The sequence below is a fragment of the Nesoenas mayeri genome (genome assembly GCF_963082525.1).
Source record: "Nesoenas mayeri genome assembly, chromosome: 2".
Lineage (NCBI taxonomy): Eukaryota > Metazoa > Chordata > Aves > Columbiformes > Columbidae > Nesoenas > Nesoenas mayeri.
Genome location: NC_137543.1, coordinates 138,251,129 through 138,261,782, shown reverse-complemented (window position 1 = coordinate 138,261,782; position 10,654 = coordinate 138,251,129). Strand labels below are relative to the sequence as shown.

Genomic DNA, 10,654 nt, shown 5'->3' with positions numbered 1-10,654 from the left:
TTTAGACCTGCATTCTAATGAATTGTTCAAAATGATGAGAAATAAATCTGCTTTGATATCACCTGAAAACTCATCTCTTTCAAAGCTTGTCATAACAATAAATTTTCCAGAGGTTATTTTTTCTTATCAGTTTCAGTTTAAATTGTGCCATAGGCATTACTGGCCTCAATGTGAAATATTTCCTTTAAATAGATGTGATCCAAAGTGAAAATGAGTTCTTAGGTGTTTCCTTGTTAAAGCTAGTTGATCAAATCACTTCTGGTATGTTAATGATTTCAAAAGCTGTCATGTTACTTCTGTCAATTTAGGAGGCCCTTTGTAGTAAAGATATTTGCATAGTAGCAATCATTTGTAATAATAGTATTTTAAGGAAAATATGTTTTCTGAGTTCACACTGTAGATCCAAATTCACTGAGTTTTTTTGGAAATATATTGGTTTTTTCCCAAACTTTCTAAGATTTCTTTTGCATGCTTAGATAGAGTAAATGAGCACCGTAGCCTACCTTCCAAACAGAAGCTGTGACAGTATCTGTATGACAAAAATACTTTGCAGGACAATCAACTTAATAGGCCTTTGTCACTAAAATAATTTGGTGCTGCTTCAATTAGGGCTGACAGTAGAGAGAGAAAGAGATTCCTCTTTTTCCTTCCTCATCTTTCCTCAAAATATGGGAAAATACTATAATGAATGTTAGCGAAGAAAATGTCCAATGGCTTGACAGGTTCCAAAGGTCAGGAATACATCTGAGACTTATGTCAAAGTTGCTGGTCCTAGAGAACTACAGGTATGGGTTTTTCAGCAGAGTGGTTTGTTGAAGAGAGACCTGTAGATATGGGAAAAGAGGCATACCAGTTAATCATTATTCTATATCTCCTCTTTTTTATTTTTTTTTTCTAACGAAGAGCATCCTTACCCACATGCACCAATCCTGTAATGCCTGGAGCACACCAAGAACGTACCTCTGTTGAAGCCTAGGAGCCGCAGTTTCACATCACCTTAACAGGTTTTGTGTGTTGCTGAGCTTCTGGCTACGTCTCTTCCTCAGCCATTTGCTTTATGGTAGCAGTGGCAGCTGGAAATCCATGTCTTTGGGAGCGTTCCCTTATTTGGGGTGGGGGCTTGTCTTTCCTGTGTGAAATTTCATGGGTAGGATGTAGGGGAATGGTGGTTTAGTTTGGTTTGGTCAGGAAACAAGTGTTCACATTCTTGCACCATCAGAGTATTCCATTAGAAGAAAAGGGCTATCATTGCTTGAAAACATTCAAAAAAAGTAGGCAAACAATAGGTGTCTGAAATTATGTATAAACAATTAGAAGAGATTTTTACTCAAAAGAGTCTAATTACTATTATAAGCAGTCAATAAATGTTCTGCTGATGCAGGTCAAAATTCATCGGACAAAATGAAGAAAAACTCTAGCTATAGGGTCGAATGATTGATTTCAAGGGACAAATTTAAAAAAAATACTGGAAGCAGAAGTGTCAAGAAATACTCATTCTTGGACTTGAGCCTCAGTGCTTTGGGCTTAATTTCAACCATTATTTCAACTTGTTCGAAGCTCACTGAGCTATTGCAGGTTCATGCTGGTATAAACTTCAAAGCAGTTAACTCTGCTGCAAAGGTTAATTTTAAATCTTACTTGGTTTAATTGATGCCATTCACATGAAATACACAATCTGAAAGAATACTTATGTATCGTTTCTGCCACCTACTTTTATTACAATGTTTCGATCTGTCATCTGTTGGGCTCTTATTTTGTGGTCAGTCGTATTTCGTTAGATTGCCGTCTTACAATCTTGATGGTATTTTTTTCAGCCAAACTACAGCTTTAATTTCAGATGCAGTTTAATTCCGTGCATTGACACTCACGTTATCCATTTCACTGGCACTCTTGGTAGCTAGGGGATGTCCCGTTCGTGGGGGCGGCTGCGAGCAGGCTGTTCAGCCTGGGATCGGCGGGGTCTCCCTGACACGCGTGAAACCACGGAATGGAGCTGCTGCTCCTTGGACACAACCTCTGTGGGGGCCCCCCTCAGACGGACACCCATGTCCCCTCTTTCCCACGCTTTCTGTACACGTCTCCCGGGGGCAACTTACAAATAAGGGCTGGATACACCCGCTGCATCTCCCCAAAGGCTGTGGGAGAGGACTCCCTCCGCGAAGGAATGGGCAGGAGGCGGCGCGGCGGCTGCTCCCGCCGGCCCCCCTGCCGGCAGCCCCTCCGGCTCGCCTCGCCGCGGCTGCCCCGCCAGCGCGGAGGCCGGTGTCGACTCGCTGGTGTGTCTGAGCAGGACCCGCCTGCATGGCGACCAACACCCAGGGGCTGGGGGAGGGAAAGGGAGTAAGCACGGCGACCCGCGCCGCCCTCCTCGACCCTTCCGCCCCGCGGGGGGGCCCGCTCTGGGGCGGGGCTCTCATTGGCCTCCGCAGTTACCTCTGCCCAGGACTCCCTTCAGCGAGCACAGGGGGCCCGGGAGGGGGCCGGCTGCCTGCCTCGGAGGAGCCCCTGGGCGGGGAGGGGGGCTGGCCGCGGCCACCGCTTGGCTTGGCCGGCGGGACCACGTCAGCTCCTCTCAGAGATTGGCGGGGCCGAGATGGGCGACCCTAAGTGACTGCAGCCCCCTGACCCCAGTCTCCGGGGCAGAGTCGTCTGGGGAGAGAAGACGGGTGTCCGCTGTCCCCCGTGAGGGGCGGTTTGTCCCTGCCAGCCCTCAGGGGCAGCTCCTGTCACCCCCCTTGGCCTTTCTGAGCGCCATGGGGAGTTTGGCAGCCGCCCGCTCCCCCCCTCCCCGCCTCCCCGCTCCTTTCCACCGGGGGAAGGGAGAAACCGGCTGCCGGACAGACGTGGCAAGCAACCCCCGCCTGCCTTCCCCCCAGCGGGGTGCGCGGGTGGCCGGCGGGAAGGGGAGCTGCCGGGAGCGCCCTCCCTCCTTCCTGCACCGAGAGCTGCCGCGGGGCTCCGTGCCCGTTACACGGCTCGGTTTAACGGGCCGGGAGGCGGGGAGTGCTCGGGACGGCCGGCTCCGGGACACCCCGGGTTCCCCTTCACACACGCACACTGCCCGGGCGGCCGCGAAGCCGCGAGGAGAAACTCGCGGGTCTCTGCCCGCGCCCGGGCCGGAGAGACCTCCTTCGGGAGAGTGAACCGCCGGGATGCGAACGGGCTCTGCCGCAGTCGGCTGCGAGCGGCCCGATGGGGCTGTCGCTGCCCCTGCTCTCCGCGGGGAGCCGAGCATTCGCGCCGGCTGTCCGCGGGGAAACGGGAGGGGCAGGAGAGAACGAGCGCGGGCACCCCGTTCTGGAGGGCCCGGGCGCCTCGGGACCCCTGGTGAGGGGCAGCGCTGCCTTTTGCCCTCGGTTGCGGTGGGACGGCGGGGCGGGCAAAGCATCCTGCCTCCTCGCGGCTCCCCCGGCAGCTTCCCCGCCGGCATCCTAGCGGGGCGGGAGGCTCCGCAGGCCCTGGACAGCTCCTGCTTTGAAAGCCCTCGGAGCGCCCTCCGCCCGCTGCCAGCCGGACGCCCGGCGAGGCTCCCGGCCGCGCAGCCCAGAAAAGCAGGGCGAGGGGCGGGGGACGTCTGAAAAAAAAAATCAGACGACGAGTCAGATTTTCCTTCCGAAAGCCTCAAAGTGTCCACGTCCTCAAAGCATGGAACCAATTTAACGTCGCCGCCTCCCTCGCTCCCCCCCCCGGCCGACCCCTGGGCCGCCGCTGCCAAGGCTGCCGCTGAGGGCCGGAGACACGGGCACGTGACGGCCTGGGAGCCGCGCGGGCCCCGCGGCCGCCGCGCGCCCATTGGCTGCGCCGCCGCCGGTGACTCGCAGCCCCGGGACCCTCCTGCTGTATAAATAGGGCGGACCGGGGCTTGATTAATTTAGCATCCCGGGCAGCAGGTTTCTGCTAAGGTTGGAGTTACTCCGCAAGACTGTATGCCTGCGTCCCATAGGTAATAGCTAACCACCGACCAGGGACTCTGCACCACAAGGAGTCTGCATGTCTTGCAACTAGACATGCTCAGCTTTGTGGATACACGGATTTTGTTGCTGCTTGCAGTAACTTCATACCTAGCGACAGGCCAACGTAAGTGCTTTCAGCTTGTTTGTGGCATGGGTGGTGTCGGGGTGGCTGTCCTACTCTGCGCTCTATCCAGATGGAGAGAGAAGAGGGAGCTACAGCTTCCCGAGCTATAGAGACCATCTCATAAAACTGCCACCTCCATCCCAAATCAGAATTTAGCTTCTTTTCTTTCCTCAGAAATAGAAAAGGATGGTGAAAGGCCAAAGAGATCCTCCCCCCTTTAAAAGCAACAACAAAAAGTTTAAAAAGACGGGCTCGTATCCAAAGGAAAATGCAAAGCCCTAATTCAAGCGCAGATGCTTAAAGGCTCGGATGAGAGCGTTTACGGCGAGCGGAAGAATCCAGGCTGCACTTTGCGAGACTTCAGGCGCGCTTATGCAAAACTGGGGAGCCGGCAGGAGCGGGAAAGCGGCGGCTCCCCCGTTCCGTCCCTGGGCCGGGCGGGTCGGTCGCTGCGGTACCCGCTGCCCCACGGCGCTGCGCACGGCCGCGCCCCCTGGCGGCGGAGAGAAGCCGCTGCCGCACTCTGTGCTGCTGGACGCCCTGCGAGCCAGCCCCGCAGGGGACGGTGCTCGCTGCTCCCCGAGTGTCCCCCCGCGCACTGAACCCGCACTCCCTAGGGTGTCTGGAAAGGCCGTATGAGGGAGGAAGAGAGAGGCAGGGAAAGCGTATCCCTTAGCGAAAAGGGAATGGGGCTCCTCGAGGGTGCAGCGCGGCTCCCCGCCCCTCACTTGTAAGAGGATTCAGTCTCCTCCGTCGCTGCGGGAAAAATGCGGTTCCCCGCATACTGCGGTGGGAGAGAAACGCGCACCCCGGACTTGGCTGGGGGAGAAGCTGCTGGGTAGCACCCTGTGAAGCACTCCCCTTACCACCGCGCCGCTGTTCTTATGCAGGACTGGCTTGGAACTGGGGTTTGGCCGCGCTCCTAGGCGAGGCAGGGGGGAGCAGCCGTACCCTGCCCTGCCCGCTCCGGGCGCTCGGAGCCCCCGGGAAGGTGCCCCCCCGTGCCCCACCCGCCAGGAGCAGCAGCCTGGCGTGGCCACAGGGGAGCCGTGGCCATGGGCGGCACGGTGGCCGTGGGCGGCACGGTGGCCGTGGCCCGGAGGAATCCCGCCGCGGGGCCATTCTGTCGGAGCGGCCGGGCTGAGGCCTGTCCCGGGGCACCGCGGGCATCTCCCACCCGGTGCCGGGCGGCGGTAGCAGCGCCTGGGCAAAGGCTGAAGAGACGGAGCGATTCCCGCGGACATCTCACTGTACCGACCGCCCCCTTCTCCCGAAATGAGACAGCGGAGTCGCCAGGGTCACCATCACCTGGGGGCAGTAGTGGTTTTAATTTTAGGAAGAGTTAGTCTAGTCAACCGGTGCTCTGCCATGACATTTCCATGCTTTATGGTGTTCAGAGCTTTTTACTTTTTTTTTGCTGGACTGTGTGAATCATCTGAATTCAATGCGATCATACATTGCCAAAGTGACACGTTGTGGAAAAACACACAACAACCTGTCAGTTAGTAATAAGGTTAAATTGCTGGCATTAAGGTGTGATGTGAGACGTTTTTAGCATGGAGAGTTTAAGCCAAATCAGATTTTTAATTTCTTGAAATTCAGAAAACGGATTTTTGAAAATTATCTCCAGCTAATTAACAAGAGTGTACTTTGTAGTAAATAACATTCAGAGAGAAACTTATTTGCTGTTTGGTGTTTCATGGCTTCATACTGTTCTCTGTTACACTCTATGACATTTTGCATGACATCATGGAAATGAGTATATTTGAGTAGAACCATTCCCCATGACAAGTGAGATGGGGCCATTTAGATTAAAAATTAAGATTATTTTTACAATTTATTATCTTTGCATTGGTTAGCCTGTCTGGGTTTATTTTTCTGTTGCATGCACACATATATGAAAATATATATGTGCATTTTTTTTTCCATGGAGATATCTTTAAGCATATTTATAGCAGGCTTATAGAAGATAATTGCCTTTTTACTGTATCAAGCATATTATGTGTTTTAATTTCATTAACAAGTCTGTTTTGAATTTGAAATACATTGCAATCTCACCTGTGAGTCTTTACAGTTTAAGATAATCACCTTAAAAGTAAGAAATACATTAAGGAAGTGTTTCTTGTATTGAGAAAATTAACAAAACTGTGGTTTTTTTCTTTTTTTTTTTTTCTTTCTTTTTCCAGATGTGAATGAGGTCAGTACAATTTTATTTTATCTAATAAGTAACACAATTTCAATTAAGAGGCTAGCTTCTTTCTTGTGGCAGTGTTATTTACTAACATCAATTCCCAATATGGTCATGGAAAAATACAGATTAAGTCCTGAAGGCACTGCCTGGAAATGTACCCACCCCAATTTCTCAAGTGGGACGGCCTTTTTAAGAGACTGCCTTCATAGGTGTAAAGACCATGAGGCTAAAGTAACAGAGCAGTGGTGTCTGGACATTATACCTGGCAGTTCTGATCGGAGATGACTGCACTTTAAAGACAGTCTTCCAGTCTAAATTTCATTGCACAGAAGGATTATGAAAGAACTCAGGTGTGACTTTTTTATACCAGTTTTGTAGGCTGTAATACATATAAAATTGTCAGTCTTCAATAGAATGTTCTAATGTAGTTACATGTATCTTTGCTATGTAATAAACTCCTAGCCTTCATAGTAATTTAAAACCATAGGGCATACTTAACTATACTGTACTGAGAAAAATTATAGTTATGTAAGAAGATTAGTCTAAGTTTGTACATTATTTTAGTTTAAAATATTGGGAGAAATTGTATCTTTTTAAAAATTCTCTTATTTATTTTTTCCAGGCATCTGCAGGGCGAAAGGTAAGCATTTTTATTTTTCTTGTGTAGAAACAGAAATTGTATCAGATATTCTTAGATAGATTAATATTTTGTTGAATATTGAGTGAAAGGAAAGCTGACTACAGTCATTATTTCCAGCATTCCCTGAGAACAGCAGTAGCACTGGGATAAATAGGAAGTAAAAGGGAGGGAACAATGGGTGCAACATCTTAACACCAGGATAAACTCAAATATTGGATTTAAGGTACTTTACAGAAGAGCAGAACTAAGCCTACCAAGAACTAAGCGCATCAAAGTAGCATTCTTGTTCAACCAGAGTTGTTTTGGAAAGACTTACATGAATTGGACAGTACAGCAATACCCATACAGGTCTATAAGGCTAAGTAGTTTCTGTTTTACTTCTAAAACTTATTACAGTTAAATCAGAGCCAGTTATTTATTAGACACTAAAACCAACTTTGCAAGTACTTATGTGCACTGTGCAGTGATGCTTTTAACAGTAATGACAGTGACTACCCTATTTCCAGTAGTTTATTGTGGAAAAATAATATGCTCTCTGGAAAATAGCTATTAGACCTGCATGTGCAGTTGTCTTTCCTTTTTTCATGTACACTGATTGTCTTTAATGTATCTATTTTCTTGTATCATCCTGGAAAATTTCCGTGGTAACTCATTACGTTCTATTTTCTTCCATCAGGGCCCTAGAGGAGACAAAGGACCACAGGGAGAAAGGGTAAGGAATGAGATTTGCGTTCATTTGTTTGTGGTCTTTGAAAACAGTTGTTGGAAAACCATTAGGAAAAAACTAAGTTTAGACATTGATGTGAGATTATATGAATGTTCCTGTAGAAGCTTGCACGTATGATTTCATTAAAAAGAAACCAAGTTATCTAGGTACCAAATTATGCCCTGGAAATACGGCACCAACCTAATCATGGTCATTGTGGCTGAGCAGATGTGACTGAGTTCAGACGGCAGCCTAGCACTCCAAGTGATGGCTTTAAAAGCTTTTTTCCAACTGCCCATAGTAGAAATAGTGCATGAAAATTCAGAAGGGAAAGTTGACATATATATATATATATGCAGTCTTTGAACAATGTGGTATATGGATAAGCTCTCTACTTCAAGCCTGAATAGACGAAGCTAGCTTTGAGGATTGTTCATGGTCTATGCCTCCGAAGATGGCTTGAAAAAGCTCTCTTCTTGGCAACTAGGCATTTGTCATCTACTTTCTATTAGTCAAAGTGGATATTGTACTGTTAAAGGCTACCGTAAAAATAACCATAAATAAGGAGAGTTCAATAATTTAGTTATAATGTTCATTCATATTGCTGACATCTACTTTACTGTTTTGCTCTGCATGATTGCTGCTTTTTGTAAAGTGTTATTCTGAAATTCACATCCTTACTGGGGAGACGTGTAGTAATCATGTCGTTTTTGTCTTCTGAAAATGAAAATGCCATAGTACTGATAGATAGTTCTTGAAGGTTTCTTGGATCATAATATGCCGACAAACATAGTGGGAACTATTAGGAAGAGTATATCTTTATGGTCAACTGGATATTTGCTTTAGGCTACCACTAAATAGATTTGTTTAATGAAATTAGATACATACTTTATGCTGAAGGCAGCAAGCCTAATCCCACTCCTTTAGAAATCCATAAAGACTTTTATTATGGATTTCATCCAGTACTGAATTGAATCCAAAATACAGTCCAAATGAAATACCTCACCTCAATTGCCACGGTGGCAAAATTTGACCAGCTTTGTGAATTGAGGATGAAAGAATAGAAGGGCAAATGTTGCTGGACTGAACATGTGTAATTTCAAGCTGTTGTAAAAAGTTATGGTAGTGGTAGCGGAGTGATTGTATCAATTATCTGAAGGAAAGCACTGTTTTATTGTCATAGAATTTTCAGTTAGACCAGCAAACAGTCAAGACTGCTTAAAAACTGGCCTTTGAGTTACTCTGGATCTATTTCAGTTTGTACCAGTAGGACTGACCTCTGCTAATCTTCTGCTGGTCGAATTTTAGGCTCTCACCAACAGAATGTGACTGGCTGTCTGGGTCCACATGGGTCACCTGGGGTTCATGGGTACAAAATCTGGTTGCTTAAAATGAATCTTTCCAATTTGGAGGTTACACTTTGGGTAGCATAGATCCAATATTGCCCCCATAAATCTTCTCATATATGAAACTACATTAAATATCTGATACAGGGTGTGGGCAAGGCAGTGTAAATTCAGACTATACTTATTTCCTAAAGTTAGCCATGTATTGAAACTGCATAAAGAGCACTGCTGTAGTGTGTGCTGCAAGTGCTTGGTTGTTAATTAATTTATCATTTCAGAGATTTCTTTAGCCACTGATAATGCTCCATTTATAATCCTTTTTTGACTCTAGGGTCCACCAGGTCCACCAGGCAGAGATGGTGAAGATGGTCTACCAGGTCCTCCAGGCCCTCCTGGTCCTCCAGGTCTTGGCGGAGTAAGGCATCCAAACTTTCTATTTCTGAAACCAATAATCTGTGCTTTGTGGCTAAGACTAAATGCATATCTGCTGGAAAACGCTGGTGTTGCACTGAAGAGTAGAGGAAACATTCTCTTCTGATCAGAAATAAATTAATTATCCCAGTTCGAATGAAACTCTCCTTGGGATGTATATTTTTCATGGCAAATTTGGATTCTGTATTCAACTTATGCACAGGAGCGAATCAACCCTGTTAATTAGCATTAAATTTATACAGCCATAATGTGTATGGATTAAGAATCAACTCAATGAAACCGATGCTGTTAAGCAGGGGGGGAAAAGAAACGGTACTTTGTGGTTGGGTTCAGGAGAAAGCAACTGCATTGGAATAAGCTGAAGAAGACTACTCTTAAGCTAGAAGTCCATACTTAAAAGTCCTTTAGAATTTTAGAATATCTTCCTTTAGAATTTTTAATTTTTATCTGTATTCATACTGCAGAACATACGTGGCAGTGTTGCATGCACACTTTCTGCAGGAGTGTCCATCATGTATTCTCTGCAGAATACTGGCTTTAACTCTTTCCTTGACATTAGCTTGTACAGCGTGGAGCATGAAGACACAGACAACGCCATATTGATCAAGTTTCGTAAATCCTCCTGCATGGAGGAATACTCTTTTGCATTCAATATAAATAGCAATAGTTTATTTTCCTATTAGCAAACCCCAAACTGCTTTAATTAATTTCCATTATTTTAATATGCTAATAAAATCAAGCAAAAAAGGGGTTTTCAAGTGCATTGTATAGAACTTTTTTCCATTTTAGTGAAGAGGGAAAGTGTACTCTACAAAACTAGATGTATATTTGTGTACCAAACTTATATTGATAAAAGATCAAAAATCCAGGGCAGTGTTTCTGAGGCTGTATGCTCCCCAGATATTTTTGAAGCTGCAGGGCCCACCTCATCTGATACCCAACCAGGGCTGGTACATGAATTTTACCTAAACAATGTGGTGAAAAAATATGCATAGCTTCCTGCATTGGAAAATAGGCAGAACAATTTGAGAGTTTCCAGAATGTTTTCAATTTTAAATGAGTACTGGATTTACAGTCTTAATTTTCTGTTCCCACTATTGCAATGCCTCTCTGTCACTACTACTAGATATTTGAGGCCATTGTGTGAAAGGATCTTCCTAATAAAATCAAGTCTTTCTGGAAAGAAGGGAATAGAATTGTCTTTGTAAAAGACAATTTACTAAGTTTTACATATGCTGCTTCAACATACCATATAGCAAGTA

The 10,654-nt window shown here is 46.4% G+C and overlaps 1 protein-coding gene across 1 annotated transcript in view; it reads left to right on the top strand.

Annotated features, from left to right (window-relative positions):
* Positions 1-4,007: 4,007 nt before the first annotated feature.
* COL1A2 (collagen type I alpha 2 chain) overlaps positions 4,008-10,654 on the top strand; it is a gene marked incomplete at its 5' end in the record, with an annotated part of 40,158 nt that continues 33,511 nt past the window's right edge. Inside the window, 3 exons of the mRNA XM_080339957.1 lie at positions 4,008-4,094; positions 7,585-7,620; positions 9,292-9,375. Of these exons, the coding sequence (XP_080196083.1) occupies positions 4,008-4,094; positions 7,585-7,620; positions 9,292-9,375 (207 nt within the window). The remainder of the gene's footprint in view (positions 4,095-7,584; positions 7,621-9,291; positions 9,376-10,654) is intronic.